The sequence below is a fragment of the Aotus nancymaae genome, unplaced genomic scaffold, assembly GCF_030222135.1.
Source record: "Aotus nancymaae isolate 86718 unplaced genomic scaffold, 86718_ANA_hifiasm-v0.15.2.pri h1tg000106l, whole genome shotgun sequence".
Taxonomy (NCBI): Eukaryota; Metazoa; Chordata; class Mammalia; order Primates; family Aotidae; genus Aotus; species Aotus nancymaae.
This window is the reverse complement of record NW_026988521.1, coordinates 3,809,679-3,829,830: the sequence shown is the minus strand read 5'-3', so window position 1 is coordinate 3,829,830 and position 20,152 is coordinate 3,809,679. Positions and strand designations below refer to the sequence as shown.

Sequence of the window (20,152 nt, the reverse complement as noted above, 5' to 3'; positions counted from 1 at the left end):
TCGCTTCCAGCCCTGTGTTCAGTGCCTCCCACACGTTTTGGTCTGTTGCGTCTTCATTTCATCCATCAAAGTATTTTCCGATTCCCTTTGTGACTTCTCCCTTGATCCACTGGTCATTTAGGAGTATCTGCTTTAATTTCCACATATCCGTGAATTTCCAAACTTTCTGTGACTGAATTTCTACTTTTATTCCATTGTGGTAAGAACACATACTTTGTATGATTTCAACATTTGAAGTTGCCTGAAGGCTTCTCTCGTGGTCCAGCAGGTAGTCTGACCTGGGACGTGTTCCATGTGCCCCTGGGAGGCAGGCGGGTTCCGCCGCCGCGGGGTGCAGTGCCCTGCAGGTGTCTGCCGGGCCCTCCTGGTTGACAGAGTTGTCTGTATCTTCCGTTTCCTTGTTGATTTTTCATCTTAGTTGTTGTGTCCATTATTGAAAGTGGGGTATCGAAGTCTCCAGCTATTACCATTGACTTGAAGGAATTAAATGTCACACTGGAAAATGATTACCTCCTGCAAAAGAAACCAGTCAAATAGCCACTTGTGCACAACCCGTCGGGTGCTGGGGACTCCTTGGTGAGCAAGATGGACGTGGCCACCGCAGGGAAAACACTTACAGTCCCCTGGAGAAAAGGACGAGGAGGCCCGGCTGTGGCTCTGGCTGTATTATCTGATGACGGCTCTAGGGTGTGGTAGGAACTGAGAGGGAATCGGAGCAGCTATTGAAAGATGGAAGGGGTCTGGGTTGTGTGAGCTTCGGGTGCCACGCCTTCCACGGGTGATTTGTGGGGCTGCTGTCACTAATGACCCAGTGGCTTAAACAATGGGAATCCCTTCCCCCACAGTTCCAGAGTCCAGGGTCTGAAATCAAGGTGTTGGCAGAGCCCTGGTCCCTCCAAAGGCTCCAGGGCGGTGGTCCCTGGTCTTTTTGGCACCAGGGACCGGTTTCCTGGAAGACAGTGTTTTCCAGGAACATAGGGTGGGAGATGGCTTTGGGATGAAACTGTTCCACCTCAGGTCATCAGACGGTGGATTCCCACAAGGACTGAGCAACCTAGATCCCTCGCTTGTGCAGTTCACAGTAGGGCCCACGCTCCCACGAGAATCCAGTGCCACCGAGGATCTGACAGGAGGTGGAGCTCAGGCAGGAATGCCCACTCACCCATCCGCTTACCTCCATCCCTTACCTCTGTGCAATCCAGGTCCTAACCGGCCAGGGACCAGTGCCGATCCATGGCCTGGGGGTTGGTGACCCTGCGCTAGGGGGTCCTTTCTTGCCTCTTGCATCTTCTGGGGACTCCAGGTGTTCCTTGGCTTGTGGCTGCATCATTCCAACCTTGCTTCCTTCTTCCTGCGGCCTCCTCCCGTCCTCCCTGTAGCCTCCTGGCCCTCAAAAGGGATGTCATTGGCTGCAGGGTCCACCCTACATTCAGAGTCATCTCACCTTAAGATTCTTTACTTCATTACATCTGCGAAGACTTTATCTTTTTCTCTTTTCGTTTTTTTTTTAGAGGCAGGTCTGGCTCTGTCACCCAGGCTGGAGTGCAAAGCCACGATCTCGGCTCACTGCAGCCACAATGTCCCAGGCTCAGGTGACCCTCCCACCTCAGCCTCCCCAGTAGCTGGGACTGCAGGTGTGCCCACCACCATGCCTAGCTAATTTTTTAAATTTTTCATAGAGACAAGGTCTTGCCATGTTGGCCAGCCTGGTCTTAAACCCCTGGGCTCAAGCCGTCCTCCGCCTCCCAAAGTGCTGAAATTACAGGTGTGAGCCACTGTGCCCGGCCTACACTCTTTTTCCAGATAGGTCACATTCCTGGGAACTGGGCTTTTACACGTGAGCACTCTTGGTGAGCCTCACTTCACCCAGGACAGTCCTCCAAACAGATGCCTGGTTCTTTGTTGCTGTTTTCCAAATGCTACCTCCTCACTTGCTGACCAGCGATGGAGAGGGAAACCCGCCTCTGCTCCTGCCTCTCTGGGAACGTCTCGCCTCCTTGGCCTCTGGTTCCCATCTCCAGAAGCAGCTTTCGGGTCTCCCCAGCTGTGACTTGCTGTCACTGTGGAATGGGTTTTCGTCCTGCACAGGAAGATATGGGGATGACGTACGCGGAGCTCTCGGTCTACGGGAAGCTCAGGAAGGTGGCCAAGATGGGGCCATACAGCATGTTCTGCAAACTCCTCGGCATGTGGAGGCACATCTGGACCCCGAGACAGGTAAGGCCCATGTGACGCGTCACAGAGGGAAGCCATAGGTGATGTCCTCTCTCCAGAGGCCAGTTTGACCTGTAGGAACAAGTGGATACGGTGTGACCCTAACATAATAAAACCATGTCTCACACAGTGACACTTGTCACTTTGCTTTTTGAGACCGAGTCTCGCTCTGTCGCCAGGCTGGAGTGAAGTGGCGTGATCTTGGCTCCTCACTGCAACCTCCACCTCCCGGGTTCAAGCGATTCTTCTGCCTCAGCCTCCCAAATAGCTGGGACTACGGGAGTGCTCCACCACACCCAGCTAATTTTTGTAGTTTTAGTAGAGACGGGGTTTCTCCATGTTGGCCAGGATGGTTTCAGTCTCTTGACTTTTTGATCCACCCACTCAGCCTCGCAAATTGCTGGGATTACAGGCGTGAGCCACCGTGCCCGGCCCTTTCCACTTATTTTTACCAGTTCTGATCTTCTGCTGGCCCAAAGTTAATCTGAGTGGGGCTCACCCACAGCCAGGTAAACACGACATGAAACAAGCCCTTCCTTTTTTTGAGGGCAGAATGTAAACTTCAGGGCCAGGATAGTATTGCTCTTCTACTAGCTGTGATCTCACCAGGGCTGAAGCCCATAAGCGTGGTGGTCCCATGGAACCTCCTGGAAGCCTCGTGAAATAAATCTTCGTGGGATCTATCTCAGATCTCCTGAGGCAGCATGCCATAGCATCAGAGGCAGGGGGAGCCCGGTTTCACAGCTCAGCCAGCGCCCCCGGCGTAAGCATGGGCATACCCCACGCCCGCCATCAGGGAAGGTCTTGTGCGGGGAGTAGCCCATGAACTGTTGGCTTGTGTGGTCCAGCAAGGGAATTCCGGCCCGGGGCCTTTCCAGCTCTGCGAACACGAAGCTCGTGTGTTGCCACACCCACCAGGTCGCCGACAAAGTGAAGCAGTTTTTCTCCAAGTACTCCATGAACAGGCACAAGATGACCACACTCACACCTGCGTACCACGCCGAAAACTACAGCCCCGATGACAACAGGTTTGATCTGCGACCGTTTCTGTACAACACTGGCTGGCCATGGCAGTTCCGGTGCATAGAAAACCAGGTAAGTCCCCCAGAAATGTTTCTTTCTCCATGTTTCATATCCGTAGAAGGAACACAAGGTTATCTCCATTAAGGATTGAAAAGCTTTCTTGTATACACAGTAGCATTGTTTACTGTCCTCATTCCTGCAGAGGGACACATACGTTTAAAGTGGTTTTTGTCTTTTAAATTTACTTCTTTTTATGCTGACAAGTAAGAGTTCTATATGTTGATGGTGTACAACATGACGTTTTGATACGTGCCTCATGGTGGAGCGGCTCAGCCCAACCATTTCACATGTACATGCCTTACCCCACGTGCTTATTATTTGTGTGTGGTGAGAGCACTTAAAATCCACTCTCTTGGCCGGGCACGGTGGCTCACGCCTGTAATCCCAGCACTTTGGGAGGCCGAGGCAGGCGGATCACAAGGTCAAGAGATCGAGACCATCATCCTGGCCAACATGGTGAAACCCTGTCTCTACTAAAAATACAAAAATGAGCTGGGTGTGGTGTTGTGCACTTGTAGTCCCAGCTACTCAGGGGCTGAGGTAGGAGAATGGCTTGAACCCAAGAGCAGAGGTTGCAGTGAGCCGAGATCGTGCCACTGCACTTCAGCCTGGTGACAGAGTCAGACTCTGTCTCAAAAAAATTAAAAAAAAATGTTCTCTTAGCAATTTTCCAATGTTAACTACAGTCACCATGCTGTGCACTGATCTGTTGAACTTACTTCTCCAATCTAACAGAAATTTTGTGTCCTTTGACCGACATCTCTCCACCCGCTGGTAACCCCCGTTGTGGTCTCTGCTTCCACGAGATCACCTTTTTGAGATTGCGCAGATGAGCCGTACTGTGCGGTGTTTGTCTTCCTCTGCCTGGCTCATTTCACTTCAGATGTGGTTTGTCTAGGTTCATCCCTTTGGTTGCAAACGTCAGGATTTCCTCATTCCTAAGGCGGCGGCCTCCTCCACGGTGTGTGCGCCCCGCGTTTTCTCTGTCCCCTCATCCATCGGCGGGTGCGCAGTCTGGTTCCGTAGCTGGGCTCTTGTGAATGGGGGTGTGGTGAACTTGGCTGTGCAGACGTCTCCTCAGCAGATGCGTTCATTTCCTGTCAGTTACACCCAGCAGCGGGGTGGCTGGATCCTACGGTGATTCTATTTTTTCTTTGAGACGGAGTTTCGCTCTTGTTACCCAGGCTGGAGTGCAATGGTGCGATCTCGGCTCACCGCAACCTCCACCTCCGGGGTTCAGGCAATTCTCCTGCCTCAGCCTCCTGAGTAGCTGGGATTACAGGCACGCGCCACCATACCCAGCTAATTTTTTGTATTTTTAGTAGAGACGGGGTTTCACCATGTTGACCAGGATGGTCTTGATTTCATGACCTCGTGATCCACCCGCCTCAGTCTCCCAAAGTGCTGGGATTACAGGCATAAGCCACCGGGCAGTTCTATTTTTAATCTTGGGAGGAGTCTCTGCACTGTTTTCCATGATGGCTGCACTGACTGCCGAGTGTGTTGAGTCCGGCGAGCACTCCTTCTGGCTGGACTCTATTTGCCGGTGTTGTATAAAACAAAATTAGCAGGTGGACACCACTCTGTGACTGTAGTGCCAGTCACCATCATTTCCAAACAACCGGGGTATCCACATGGCTCCATGCCTTCCAACCCACCCTGCTTTCCGTTTTTCTTATTAATTGTTCATAGAATCAAGGAAGGACTAATACAGTCAATGAAAAAGGATAGGTCCTTCCCTTTTCCAAAGCTAGGCAGGAGCCACGATGGAGCAGGGTGGCCGTGCTCCCCAGTGCAGGGGATCATCTGATGAGAGGGGAGAGCCGGCCGATGAGTCAGTCAACAGTGATAAATTGTGGGCTGACTGCAGCTCGTGCCTGTCATCCCGGCACTTTAAGAGGGTCACTTGACCCCAGGAGTTGGAGACCAGCCTGAGCAACATGGTGAAACCTGTCTACAAAAAATACTACAGTTAGCCAGACATGGTGGTGCTCATCTGTGCTTCCAGCTACTTGGGAGGCTGAAGGGGGAGAATCACCTGAGCTGAGGAGGTGGAGGCTGCAGTGAGCTGTGATCATGCCACTGTACTCCAGTCTAGGTGACAGAGCCAGAGCCTGTCTCAAAACAAAATTTAAAATTTAAAAACAATGATAAATCCTGAGGAGTCTATCCTGAGGATGCCTGGTGTCCTTCCGGCACCTGTGAGACCAGAGGACAGTGTGATTCCAGCACAGGACGATTAGTGCACAGCAGAGACACACACACGTGCTGTAGGACCACAGAGTAGTGACCTAACAGGAAGATTTCTTCAACTCTTCCCGAAGGACATGAGGAAAACCCTGCTTATGCTGAACTAGAGGATGTGAGGTGCTGCTTTGTACCTCGTGGCTGGTGACAGCATCTGTGAGCAGGTGGCATGTAAAACGAGCGTGGATCAGTGGCAGGGGTTCTACATCATCTGCGACCATTAGCCTTCTGGGGGGACGTTAGGCAGTGACCCAAGATGATTTTGGTTCTCATGACTGGGCTGGGCTCTGTGATCCCGGCATCCCGTGGGTGGAGCCCAGGGGTGCTGCTGAACGTCCTACCATGTGCAGGACAGGCCCATCCCAACCCCACGCCTGGCAGAGAATTCTCCGTTCCGTGTGTTAGTGGTGACGAGGCTGAGGAATGCTGACATTTGGGGCTGGAAGGTGTTTGGGGCCTCATGGTCGTAAGGAAGAGATACTGCGTCTGGCTGATTTCCATGGAATGGAACTTACTGGAAGAGTGACTTAGAGGGTGGAAGGGAGGGCAGGGGTCGCAGGGGCTGGAAAGCTGGGACTTGGGCCAGCCAGATGCTACCCTGTGTCCCCTGCTGTGGCTGGACGGAGCCTATGCACCACACCCTGCCTGGGCTGGATGCCGACCTGCTCTGCCATCCCTGAGTCCCAGTGTCCCTGGGTCACGGGGCAGCAAAGTGGCCAAGCCTCAGGTGACGGGCCCTGTCATTCGACCACCTGGGGCAGAGAGGGAGCTGCCCCAGCTCTGGCCCCTGTAGTAGGAGGTAGGGACTTGGCTCCCACCAAGATGCACTCAGGGGCGGGCTCCCCCAGATCGGGAAGGGTGTTCAGGTGCTGTGCAGGCAAAAGAGTGACACACGTGGGAACATCAGAGATACCACAGGTAAAGGTGGAGATGCTGCCCTGCTGTCCTCTGTGGGGACTGCTGAGCCTGTGCTGGACCTGCCCCTCCGGGCTTTTCCGGCGCGCACTCCCAGCATCCTGTGGGGACTCTGGTAATTTGCTTTTTCACCTCTGGGACTTGTGACCCACTTTTGTTGTGTGCCAGTGTTTCAGCAGCCCCACAGTCTGTCTTTGCGGGACTGTGGCATCACAGGCCTCTCTTTCCAGGTGCTACAGTTCGAGAGGGCGGAGCCACAGTCCCTGGACGGCGTGGACTGAGGCCGGTTCCTTCCTGGAGGCCTCCTCTCCTCGGGGACCCCAGTGCCACATCATCGGCATTGCTGGGACCAAGGGTAGGAGCCCTGCGGTAGGAGCCCAGAACAGCATGGCACATCAGTCGAGAAAGAGGGAACTTTTCAGTCGAATTCCTCCAAAGGAGGCTGGAATAAAGCCTGGGCTTAAAAAGAGGCTGGAATCTGTGCATGTGATTTTGACCTCCCGCCAGCGTGCGCTTTCCCACGAACTCCAGCACTCCCCGACCGAAGCCGCCTGGTAGGAGGAGCCCACCGCCGCCCTGTGTGGCATCTTTGCTACAGGAACAAGAACGGTGGCTCCTGGGCAGGGAGGGGTGTCATGAGCAGCAAATGAAGGAGAGACGACCTCCTCTCCCACCCACATAAATTTTCCTGTCCTGGGTTCCAGAAGGTTTTGGGGAGATGGTCCCCACAGAGCTTTCTTCCTGGGAGTCTGGGAACCAGTCGGCCTTACTCCTGTCCTGTGGGAGAACCATGCCATCTGGGCATGGGGGCAGGTGTGGGGCGGGGTCAGGGCCCTGTGGGTCCCCCTTCCTTCTGGGCTTCATGCCGTTCTGGGCACCTTTGTCTGTTTATGGAATAGGGTAAGGAGCGACTCCTCCATCCTCTCCAGAGCTCCCCTTGGTCCCTGAACCCTCTCTCCAGGGAGTCTCAGCCTCCCATCCTCTGAGAGTGAAGATGAGATGAAGATGGGGGCACACGCTAGAACCTCTGGGAGGGTGGAGTGGGTTTGGGGTCTGTGCTGCCCCCTGGTGTCTGCCCTTCCTCTCCCAATGCCTGGCCCCTCTGCCTAGGGCACTTCTGCTTCCCAGCCTCACCTAGAGCCCCACACCAAACCCGGGACCTAGGCTGAGACGCAGGCCACAGCCAAGGGTGAATTTCCCAGGGAGCGACTGGGGGCCCTGGGCTGAGTGAGGGAGTGATACTCCCACCCTGCCGCCTCTGCGGGTCTGTGCGTGGCCTTTTTCCCCATCCCTGCTCTGTCTCCTCTCACTGTCCCTCTTTCCCTAAGCCAGGGCTGTAGCTTTGCGTTGGTCCTAGGCAACCAGGAAGCTTTCCAAATATAATGTGCCTGGGGCCGAGGGGGCCCCCAGCAGCCCCTGTCCCTCCCTGTGTGCTGCCACTGGGGACAACTCCCGGGGGTGGCTTCTGGAGGCCTCCTTGATCTGTCCTGGTCTCACCATCTCTAAGTCATAGCAGCACTAAGTGCCATGACAGAAGAAAGTGGGGGGCACTCGGCAGGTGCTGTCGGGGTAGCAGAAAGTGGGGGGCACTCGGCAGGTGCTGTCGGGGGTAGCGGAAAGTGGGGGGCACTCGGCAGGTGCTGTCGGGGTAGCCGAAAGTGGGGGGCACTCGGCAGGTGCTGTCGGGGGTAGCAGAAAGTGGGGGGCACTCGGCAGGCGCTGTCGGGGTAGCCGAAAGTGGGGGGCACTCGGCAGGTGCTGTCGGGCTGAGTAGGGGGCACTCGGCAGGTGCTGTCGGGGGTAGCGGAAAGTGGGGGGCACTCGGCAGGTGCTGTCAGGCTGAGTAGGGGGCACTCGGCAGGTGCTGTCGGGGTAGCGGAAAGTGGGGGGCACTCGGCAAGTGCTGTCGGGGGTAGCGGAAAGTGGGGGGCACTCGGCAGGTGCTGTCGGGGGTAGCGGAAAGTGGGGGGCACTCAGCAGGCGCTGTCGGGGTAGCCGAAAGTGGGGGGCACTCGGCAGGTGCTGTCGGGCTGAGTGGGAGGCACTCGGCAGGTGCTATCGGGGTAGTGGAAAGTGGAGGGCACTCGGCAGGTGCTGTCGCCGTAGCGGAAAGTGGGGGGCACTCGGCAGGTGCTGTTGGGGTAGCGGAAAGTGAGGGGCACTCGGCAGGTGCTGTCGAGGTAGCGGAAAGTGGGGGTACTCGGCAGGTGCTGTCGGGGTAGTGGAAAGTGGGGGGCACTCGGCAGGTGCTGTCAGGGTAGCAGAAAGTGGGGGGCACTCGGCAGGTGCTGTCGGGGTAGCCTAAAGTGAGGGGCACTCGGCAGGTGCTGTTGGGCTGAGTGGGGGGCACTCGGCAGGTGCTGTTGGGGTAGCGGAAAGTGGGGGGCACTCGGCAGGTGCTGTCGGGGTAGCGGAAAGTGGGGAGCACTCGGCAGGTGCTGTCGGGCTGAGTGAGGTGCACTCGGCAGGTGCTGTTGAGGTAGCAGGAAGTGGGAGGCACTCGGCAGGTGCTGTCGGGCTGAGTGGGGGGCACTTGACAGGTGCTGTCGGGCTGAGTGGGGGGCACTCGGCAGGTGCTGTCGGGGTAGCAGAAAGTGGGGGGCACTCGGCAGGTGCTGTCGGGCTGAGTGGGGGGCACTCGGCAGGTGCTGTCGGGGTAGCGGAAAGTGGGGGACACTCGGCAGGTGCTGTCGGGGTAGCGGAAAGTGAGGGGCACTCGGCAGGTGCTGTCCGGGTAGCGGAAAGTGGGGGCACTCGGCAGGTGCTGTCGGGCTGAGTGGGAGGCACTCGGCAGGTGCTGTCGGGGTAGCGGAAAGTGGAGGGCACTCGGCAGGTGCTGTCGCGGTAGCGGAAAGTGGGGGCACTCGGCCGGTGCTGTCGGGGTAGCAGAAAGTGGGGGGCACTCGGCCGGTGCTGTCGGGGTAGCAGAAAGTGGGGGGCACTCGGCAGGTGCTGTCGGGCTGAGTGGGGGGCACTCGGCAGGTGCTGTCGAGGTAGCAGGAAGTGGGGGGCACTCGGCAGGTGCTGTTGGGCTGAGTGACGGGCACTCGGCAGGTGGTGTCAGGCTGAGTGGGGGGCACTCGGCAGGTGCTGTCGGGCTGAGTGGTCACCACCATCGTTGTCTCCTCCATCACTTTGTCCAGAGTCTGTTGCCCACATAACACCATGGACGCCCCTGTCCAGATAGGTCTGAGGGCACTGGGGTGGCTGGCACCCCACACCTTCTCAGGGAGCACCCAGCAGGAGACCTGAGATTCTCCTTAGGCTTTGGATGGGAGCTAGAGGCTTCTGAACTTCTGCACCCCAGATGTGTGGCAACAGGGTCGGGAGTGTGTCCCCTGAAAGATGATGAGGTGAGGCTGGGATCCTGAAGACAGCCCTGAGGCTCCGAAACTCCCCACCTGCAGGAGCTGAGCTCAGGGGTACCAGATCCTGGCCCCCGACCTTCAAGTTACAGGGTGGTGCCCCCCAGGTACAGAGCAGTGTCCCCAGTTACAGGATACTGTTCCCCAGTTGTAGATTAGTATCTTCTGGTTACAGAATAGCGTCCTCTCAGTTATAGAGGCAGTGTCCCCCCAGTCATAGCATAGTGTACCCCTAGTTATAGGGTAGTATACCCCAGTTATAAGGCAATCATCCCCTATTATAGTGTCTTTCAGTATAGGGTGACATCTCCCAGTTATAGGGTAATGCCCCCCAGTTAATAGGGTGATGTCCCTCAGTTATAGGGTGATGTCCCCCAGTTATAGGGTGATGTCTCCCCAGTTATAGGGTGATGTCCCCACAGTTATAGAGTGATGTCTCCGCAGTTATAGGGTGATGTCCCCACAGTTACAGGGTGATGTCCCAGTTACAGGGTGATGTCTCCCCAGTTACAGGGTGATGTCTCCCAGTTATAGGGTGATGTCTCCCCAGTTACTGGGTTTGCAAAACAAGGGAAAAAGATGTCCCCCAGTTACTCTCCATTGTCCTACAGTAACAGGATAGTATTCCCCAATTATAGGGCAGTGTCCCCCATTATAAGCTGGTGTCACCCAGTTATAGGATAATGTTCCCCAATACAGGACAGTGTCCCTCTGGTTTCTGGGTAATGTCCCCCAGTTACTCTCCAGCATCCCCCAGTAACAGGATAGTGTCCCCCAGTAACAAGACAAAGTCCCCCATCATAATGTCCCCAGTTAAAACCTAGTGTCCCCCGGTGGTAGGATAGCCTACTACCAAGTCCTCCTAAGTGGGACTCATCTGGCCGGAGTCCAGCTGAGGTTAGGACAGGGAAGTGACCTTCAGTTTTGGGGAAGGGACCAGAGCTCGACCAGTGAGAAGCTGCCAGCTCCGTCTAGCCATATCCAGGTTGCTGAGGGTCCCTGGCCCTGTCCTTAAACCTCATCACTGACATGACCCAGCCAACCTCTTCAAGAGGAAAACATCCCCTCAGGTCAAAGCCAGCTTGTTCAGGTCCCCATCCTGGGGACACTGTAGAGAACAGATGTGCAGGAGACTTTCTCCTCTCCTCTGCCTTTTGGCTAAAACATTTCACTCAAAGGCAGATGCAGCCTGAGGGCAGCACAGGGGACCCCAAGGCTCCCTGCGCATTTGTAGTTGATTGATATCAAATGTGTGGGTTTTCCTCCTGTTCTCATGATGGGTGCCTTTGCTCAGCCCCACCCTCCTGTTCTCATCCAGTTGTTGGCCTTCGCTCAGCCCCCTCCTCCTGTTCCCATCCAGTCCACCTTTGCTCAGCCCCATCCGACCAGCTTCCAGCAGCATCCGCCCAAAAGGTTGTCCCATCACAGCCGGAAGCAGCCTCAGACAGGACACGATGAACAGGCCTGGCTGTGTTCCAGTAAAACCTCCGGCTGGACACTGTTCATAACGGGGGCACACATTCCCCTCCCCTTCCCAATCCTTTAACACTCTGGGACAGTGATTCTCAAACACTTTGGTGTCGACCCCAGAGTATTTGCTTATGTGGCTGATATCTGCTGACATTTGCTACCTTAGAAATTAAAACTGAGAAATCTAAAAACAGATTTTATGAAGTCACTTAAAAATAATAAGCCCATTGCACGTTAACATCAAGTAGCATATTTTTGTGAAAAAATAAATTTTCTAAAAACAAATCTAAGTGAGAAGAGTGGCATTGTTTTCCTTGTTCTGCAAAACCTTTTCGGTGCCCGGCTCATGAGATGACAGCACTTTTGTGCCAGCCATTCGTGTATAAAGAAGACCTTTTCCAATAATTAGCTGGGGCTGATGCTAGAGCAATACCAGAAGGTCGGTGATGTCTGTAGACCTGTCCAAATGTGCGTTTACTGGGTTTTTATGTTTGCAGTTAAATCTTCAATTAGGTGAGTTATTTTGTTATTGCAAAGTGGTTTCTTTTATTCACTTGTCCAGCAGGCATTCAGCAACATCAACTCTACATACGAAGTAAGGAGTTGAATTAAGCAGAGTAGTTAATGACGTGAGAAACACCTTCAGTGTTTACTTGAAATAAATAAGGGGTGTTTAGGCAAAGTAAGTAGACACTCAGAACTGCGTAGGAGAGGGTACCAGTGTCTAGAGCTCCTGCAATAGATTATCTGAAATGTCCACTTTTCAACAAAAAGTTGAGACCATTTAGTCTGTTTTCACACTGCTATGAAGAACTGCCTGAGACTGGGTAATTTATAAAGGAAAGAGGTTGAATTGCCTTTTGGTTCAGCAAGGCTGGGGAGGCCTCAGGAAACTTTCAGCCATGGTGGAAGGTGAAGGGGAAGCAAGACACCTTTTTCACAGCGTGGCAGGAAGGAGCTGTGCGAGCAAAGGGGGAAGAGCTCCTTATAAAACCATCAGCTAGCCGGGCGCGGTGGCTCACGCCTGTAATCCCAGCACTTTGGGAGGCCGAGGCGGGTGGATCACGAGGTCAAGAGATCCAGACCATCCTGGTCAACATGGTGAAACCTCGTCTCTACTAAAAATACAAAAAATTAGCTGGGCATGGTGGCGCGTGCCTGTAGTCCCAGCTACTCGGGAGGCTGAGGTAGGAGAATTGCCTGAACCCAGGAGGCGGAAGTTGCGGTGAGCAGAGATCACACCATTGCACTCCAGCCTGGGTAACAAGAGCAAAACTCCATCTCAAAAAAAAAAAAAAAACCATCAGCTATCATGAGAACTCACGATCAGGAGAACCAAGCAACAGCACGGAGCAAACAGCCCCCATGATTCAATTACCTCCACCTGGTCTCTCCCTTGACACTTGGGGATTATGGGGATTACATTTCAAGAAGAGATTTGGGTGGAGACACAAAGCCTGACCGGATCAACTGCCTGCCAGAGATATAAGATGTTGGCTTTAATAGGCAAAGACTTCAAAGTAACTGTCACAAACAGGTTCAAAGGACTAAAGGAAGCCAGGATTAAAGAAGCAAAGGATGATGTGATGACAATATCCCACCAAATTGAGAATACCAATAGAGAAATGATTTGCAAAGAAACAAGTGGGTACCTAAAATGTACACAAGAAACATTCACAAGAAGCGTTCAACAGTACATTTGAACTGGCAGAAGAAAGAATCACCAAACTCGAAGATGGAGTGAGTGATTATACAATCTGAAGAACAGAGAGAAGAAAAGAATGAAGAAAAATGAAAAAAGCCTCAGAGAAATCTGGGAGGCCATAAATCACAACAACATACATGTCATGGTAGCCCCAGGGGGAGAGAGAGAGGGGAAAGGAGCAAAAGGATTGTTGGAAGAAATAATGGCCGCAGACTTCCCAGTTTTATGGCAAGACTGTGACCTACACATCCAGGAAGCTCGGTGAACTCCAGGAATCTCTTCATTTACAGAAGTCAAAGCCAAGCCACAGGACAACAGAGAGCTTCACAGGTGAGCTGTCTCTTAACCAGGATCTCCCCCAAGTGGCCTGAATCTAACCCTGAATCTGGGGCTGGAGCTCTCAATAGCCATCTTAGTAACTGGCTTCAGTCATATACGTTCCTCCAAAAATTCAGCTGACCATGTGTTTTTATGTGATTCCTGCAGACCATTAAAGTGCAATGATTTTGTAAACTTGTGGTAATAAATGCTACTCATTCTTAACTATTGACGATCAGAGTGAGAGGTGTGAGGGCTTTTGAGAATTGTGCATATTTCTGGGCATTTATTTTTTTATTTTTTCCTTTTTTCTATTTTTTGAGAAAGGGTCTTGCTCTGTCACCCAGGCTGGAGTGTAGTGTAACAATCACAGCTCACTGCAGCCTCAGCCTTCCAGGTTCAAGCAATCCTGTCTCACCCTGTCAAGTAGCTGGGACTACAGCTGTGCACCACCACACCCATCTAATGGTTTTATTTTTTGTAGAGATGGGGTCTTCCTCTGTTGCCAAGGTTGGACTTGAACCCCTGGACTCAAATGATCCTCCCACCTCAACCTCCCAAAGTGCTGGGATTACAGGCATGAGCCATCTTTTAAATCTTAACAAAAGGTTGAACTTTACAGCATATGAAATTAAACACACCTCATCTCTTGTATTTTAATACCCTGAATTAAAATGTTTATAATAATTGTTACATGGATGGCTGAATATTAATTTCCCTAATTAGAGATTGTTAAGAGTTTGAGGCATTTACGTAAGCCAAGGTTTACTATGTTCAGATGCTTAGAAAGGGTGGCAAAACTATGGAGAAACCACCAGAGAAGGTCCGTTAAAAATTGAGGGAGAAACCAAACAGAAGTGAAGACCCAAATGACGAAGACTGAGAGAGAACTCTGAAAACAAAGAGGAAGGATTTGTGCTGTGAGGGCCAGAGGTGAGTCTGGGGACTAACTGCCTTAAAGCAGAAGATGAAAACAGTTTTCAGGCTATATCACTGGGGACAGCATGACCCAGGAGACCCTGCTGGGCAGCTGTGAGCGCCACAGTGCAACACGCTTGGGAGCAGAGCTCGCCAGGGCCGGGCGCCGTGGCTCCTGCCTGTAGTCCCAGCGCTTTGCGAGGCTGAGGTGGGCGGATCAGTTGAGCTTGGGAGTTCAAGACCAGCCTGGGAAACATGGCGAACCCCTGTCTCTACAACAATACAAAAGGTAGCCAGGAGTGTTGGCATGTGTGTGGTTCCAGCTATTCGGGAGGCTGAGGTGGGAAGATCGCTTCCTCCTCTGCATGAATTAATGTAGGGAGAGATCCGTCATTTGCCCTCTGCTGTGGCCTGAAGGTGTCCCCTCCGAGTTCATCTGGTGAAGCCCTGCCCCCCAGGATGAGGCTTTTCAGAGATGGGGCCTTTGGGAGGTGCTTAGGGCTAGATGAGGTCATGGGGGCCCTAATGGTGGCATCACTGGCCTGATAAGAAGAGGGAGGGACAGTGACCTGCCCTTTTTTTCCTTTTACCTTTATTCTATAAAAGGACCTGTACCAGGGTCCCAACAGTGAATACATGGTGCATTAAAATAAGAGGAGGCTAATGGAGGGCTGGTGCCTCCACCGAGTCCTGAATAAGGGCCACTGGAGGACACAGGGAGAAGGTGCCATCTGCAACCCAGGAAAAGCCTCCCCAGAACCTGGCCATGCTGGCCCCTGACCTGAGGCCTCCACCTCCAGAACCTTGAGAAAATACACTTCTATTGTGTAAACCACCCCTTCTGGGGCGTTTTGTTAAGGCAGCCTCCTCTGGTTCCTCCTCCGCCTTCTTCGCTGCCATCTTTAGTCACCTCCCTTTCGGATCCATGCTCCCTCCGGCCCACCCTGCCTGGTACCAGGTGGGGGCGGGGTGGGGGGTGACACTCCCGGGCCATGCCTGGCCATGGGCTCCCTGCCCTCTGACTTCTGGTTCAATTCAATGGGTGGGACGCCCTGTCAGGAGATCAGAGCCGCTCCCTGGGTCGCTTCCTGCCCGGCCACAAGTTGACCGTGACTGTTCCTGTGCCAAAGTCCTGGCTCCTGCCGACAGCCCACTCATTCCAGGTGCTAATCATGGCTCACCCCCCACCAGCCCTCCAGGGGCCAGGGCTGCACTGGCTTCACTGTTGGTAGCCCTGGGGCGGTCACAATTGTGTGCCCACTTGACCTTCTCTACCAGCTTATAATCCCCCCCCAGTAGCCTCCACCTGTTGAATGCACCGTGTATTTCCCGTTGGGACCCTGGTGCAGGGCCCACCTTCCCCCAGGATTCCAGCCCATTAGTTCCAGTGGTTCTAGAAATCAGCTTGTCATTGTTTACCTCATTATTTTGGCCTTCTCCACATCCATTTAGATAACGGGACAAAAAGGATTTTAAAAATATCTGGGCCCAATTATGTAGCTGTGCCTTCTTCCCCATCACTCCGTGGCCGTGAGTCTGGAGCCGGGCTGCGCATCAGAAGCTCCAGGGAAAAACTGTTTTTACTGGAGAGGCCTCATTGACCACTGGTCAGAGAGTTGGTGACGTTTATTAGGCCATTTTGAGACTTTTTAGGTGTGATAATGGTGCGTTTTCCAGGAGTCCTTGCTGCTTAGCTGAAATCAGGAGAAATTAAATCACATTATACCTAGGAGTTGCTTTGAAGAAATAGAGGGGTGAAAGGAGTGGGTGGGGGTATCGAGGAAGCAGATTAGCCCTGAATTGATGATTGGGACGGCGGGGTGATGCCCACGTGGGGATCAGTGTGCTGCTCTGCCTAGACTTACACACTTCCATTTTTTCACAGTAAAAAGCGCTTTTTTTCATATTTGAAAAAAGTGACATTGTTTTATTACTACCCAGTAATAAAAGGTGGGGCCTGCCTGAGGAGGTGGGTGTGCTGGGCACAGGGGACGTGTGGCTGTGAGGAGATGATGACAGGAAGCTGGAAGGAAAGGGGTGAGTGTGGAGGCCGAGCCCAAGGGGCCCTCAGGTCCGCTTCTAGGGAGGGACAGCCTGAGGAGGGAGTCATGGCAAGCCACAGCCAGCCTGCCAATCTTGAATTAAGAAATTCTTGGAAATCTAGCTGCCTGTCACTGTTGGCCTCCAATCTCTTTGTCATGCAGTCAAGGACACTGGGGTCCTTCTGCTTGTCTCAGCAGCCAGTTCCGTGTTCATGAAGCTTAGGAACTCCATCCTGGGGAGAGCAGTTGTAACCATCCTCTACAGGACCCTTGGGCAACTGCAGGGCTGGAGGGTTTTGGCCAGGTTGTAGCTGAGTGAGGTGGAAATTGGTGGCAATGCTCGCAGCCATTGGTGGCATTGAAGCATGGAGCCAGGGCAGGAGGCTTTTGGCACCAGCTAGTGCACTCTACCTTGGCCTGGGGGCAGCACAGGTGTGGGCCACAGGTGTGCAGGTGCTGTAATTCAAAAATGACAGCAAGACAGTGGAGGTTAGAGCACTGATTGAGAAATGTCTGCTCCCAGCTCAGCTCCCCTCAGAGCCTCCTGGAGTTGGTGCTCCTGGGGGCAGCCAGCTCAGTGGGGAAAGGGCCGTGACAAACCCTGAGCCTCTGCGGGACTCCTGGCTGGCTCCGCAGCTGGGCCCCCTTCTGTTCCCCATCATGAGAAGTTGGCCACCTCCCGGGGATCTCTTCCTGTCTCTCTGCTTGCAAGGCACCGCTGGCAGCCGCTGGGCTCACGGTGACTATTTCTAGAATGAATAAGCACAACCTCCACCCGTGGCTTGACACGGATGTCCCCCCACCCCAGGAGGCCCCTCTCAGTCAACACCAGCCACAGGCTAACCCTGCTTCTGTGGCCAGCAAGGCACTATCTGCCTGGGTTTGAACAGTGGATGAGGAGTCACCCAGGTCCACCCTGGGGTGTGAGCCGGTCCTCCAGGAAGCAGACGCCCAGACGGATGGGACTGGATGTTTATTAAGGGAGACATGATGGAAATGACAGGGAGAGGAGGCAGCACCAGGCATGGAGCATAAAACATGTTGGACATTTTTCCAAGATAGGACAGCTCAGGAGAGTCTTCCCGCTTCAAAATTGTCCTATAAAGATTTTGTTTTATTTCCATGTGATCTTTTTTTTTGCCCAATATTCATTTTGTCTGCTGTGAAATATCCATGCCCCTGCTGAATGCTTCTGTGAGTGGCTGCATCTGTGTCTGTATGCCGTGGAAAACACCTAACTGCAGATCGCAGATGGAGATCTCAGAGGTTGACTTTGTATGCATTCGTCTAATTTCTTCATCTCGTAAGGACCTGAATTTTAATCTTGGAGGCAGGTGTTTTCCCTTATCTTTTGGAACAGAAATTGGAAATCCCAGGCCTGAGCTGTTACACCCTAACGTTTATTTAATGAACTTCAGGGAGTATCTTTTGCTGGTCTTCTGAGTGGGAATATTTTCACTGAACCAGCAAGAGGAGTGAGGGTCTAACACCTGCCAGCTACTTTGCAAGATGCTTTCTTCATAGGCTTGGTCTCTTAGTCCTCAGAATGACCTCATAACCACTTCATTCCTGGCATATTTATTAGGAATCTGGGGCTCTGAGTCTCACTGAGAGGTGGTGTCTGGCTCAGGCAGCAGGGACACAGGGAAGGGGGAGGAGTTTGCTTGCCAAGCTTGGGAGATGCAAAGCTGGGAGTTACCAGTGGGAAGGGGAGGGTGCTGGGGATGAGATGATGCCAGAGCAGCTCAGGATGGGCCTTGATTTCCTCACCGGAGGTGGCCTCATTCTGAAGGCCGAGGCCACAGCTCCACTGAACCCGACCCTTCCTCACTGTTAGTCTCCTTGGCCCCTAAAAACTCGGGGAGACAGGGCCCCCTGACAGAACCAAGTTCAATTTCCCAGACCTCTAAGCATTCAGTCAGCCTGATCCAGAGCCTTCGCACATTCGGGGAAAGATTCATCTTTCCTACAGAGAACGGACTTAAGAGGGTAGAGCATCAGGGAAGCGCTGGGGGGATAATTCCCTAAGCACACTGTGCCGTGTGAGCTCTCCCACGGCGGCTCTGTGCGGCCCTCACGCAGCCCCCATGCTCCTGCTCATGCTGCTTGCCTGGACAGGAGCGGCCTTCCAGCTCCACCTGAGTTCAGCAAACCCCCATGTGACACCTCCCTGCTTCATCCTTCTCTTCCACAGCCTCCTATTTATTCCCCCGAGATGCCGTCTCCTCCTCCTGCATGTGGGGTCCCTCCCCCTGTGCTTCCATTAGGGGTGGTCAGAAGCTCTGTGCCCCTCAGTGGGGATCTCTTTGCTATAGAAACAGGACACCCTGCAAGTCAGGGACAGTCTCAACCCTCACAGAGCTGGTCATGTGGCCCAGGTGCCATACACATCTGCAAAACTGCTATTTCCGGCTTCCATAAACAATCTCTGGCTGGGCATGGTGGCTCATGCCTGTAATCTCAGCACTTTAAGGGAGGGCAAAGTGGGCAGATGCCATGAGTCCAGGAGTTTGAGACCAGCCTGAGCAACATAATGAAATACTATTTCCTCATCTACAAGAGATAGAAGAGATACCTCTGCCAAGGTCATGATGAAGAAATAATGCAACCGACTGTGTACCCTTGGAAACTTGAGAAAAGTGACCATGTCCTCAGCCAGTGTTACCACTGTACTGCGAAGCCTGCAGTGCCATCTGTGACATTTCAATTAACTCAAAAAAAAAGGAAAGATAAACTCATTTCACAAGTCAATTCATACTGTTCAGAAAAACATACCAAGTGGTGCATGTGGAGGTGGCTGAGGTCCCAGAGGACACTGAGGTGAGGGACTCTGAGGACAGAGGATACCCAGCTGGAGAAGGTGGCTGAAGTCCCAAAGGCCACGAGTGGAGAGTATGGAAGGACCAGAGGAGACTCATGTGACGGTGGTAGTTGAGGGGCCAGAGCCCACCCAGGTAGAGGAGGTGGCCGAGGCTCCACAGGCTGCTAAGTGAAGGAGTACGCTGGGGTCCCACAGGCCACACAGCAAAAGAAAATTGCTGAAGTCCCAGAGGACAGACACCTGCAGCAGGTAGATGAGGTCCCAGGGGACACACAGCTGCAGTAGGTTGATGAAGTGTTGCAGGGTAGATACGTGCAGGAGGTGGATGAGGACCCGGAGGACAGGCGCCTGTGGGAGGTGGATGAGGTCCCGGAGGACAGACGCCTGCGGGAGGTGGATGAGGTCCCAGAGGACAGACGCCTGCGGGAGGTGGATGAGGTCCCGGAGGACAGACGCCTGCGGGAGGTGGATGAGGTCCCGGAGGACAGACGCCTGCGGGAGGTGGATGAGGTCCCGGAGGACAGGCGCCTGCGGGAGGTGGATGAGGTCCCGGAGGACAGACGCCTGCTGGTGGTAGATGAGGTCCCATAGGACAGACACCTGCAGCAGGTAGATGAGGTCCCAGGGGACAAACAGCTGCAGGAGGGTGATAAGCCATGTGACAGACAGCTGCTGGAGGTGGATGAGGTCCCAGAAAAGAGACAGCTTCAGGAGGTGGTTCAGCTTCCAGAAGACACTCGAATGGAGGCAGTGGTTGAGGTCTCAGTGGACCCTCTAGTACAGGTGGTTGAGGTTCCAGGGGACACTTGAGTGCAGGAGATGGATGATGTCCCAGGAGACAGTCCACTACAGGAGGTGCTTGAAGTTCCAGGGGACACTCGAGTGCAGGAGGTGATTGAGGTTCCAGATAACCTTCTGCTGGAGAAGGTGGTTGGGGTCCCAGAGGAAACTCGAGTGGAGGCTGTGACTCAGGTTCCAAAAAATCTTCACCTGGAGTAGGATATAGAGGTTCTGGAGGACACGTGAATAGATATGTCCGAATTCCCACCAAGCA

The 20,152-nt window shown here is 53.5% G+C and overlaps 1 protein-coding gene across 5 annotated transcripts in view; it reads left to right on the top strand.

Annotated features, from left to right (window-relative positions):
* The window catches only part of NADSYN1 (NAD synthetase 1), a 58,093-nt gene that overhangs the window by 30,842 nt on the left and 7,099 nt on the right, over window positions 1-20,152 (top strand). For 3 of the 5 annotated variants that reach the window (XM_064370266.1, XM_064370265.1, XM_064370263.1), the window contains 3 exons: window positions 2,089-2,217; window positions 3,133-3,309; window positions 6,690-6,929. In XM_064370266.1, coding sequence (XP_064226336.1) covers window positions 2,089-2,217; window positions 3,133-3,309; window positions 6,690-6,740 — 357 coding nt within the window. In that variant the 3' untranslated portion in view covers window positions 6,741-6,929. Of the gene's footprint in view, window positions 1-2,088; window positions 2,218-3,132; window positions 3,310-6,689; window positions 6,930-20,152 lie in introns of those variants that run through there. The other 2 variants (XR_010340210.1, XM_064370264.1) reach the window with 1 other exon arrangement.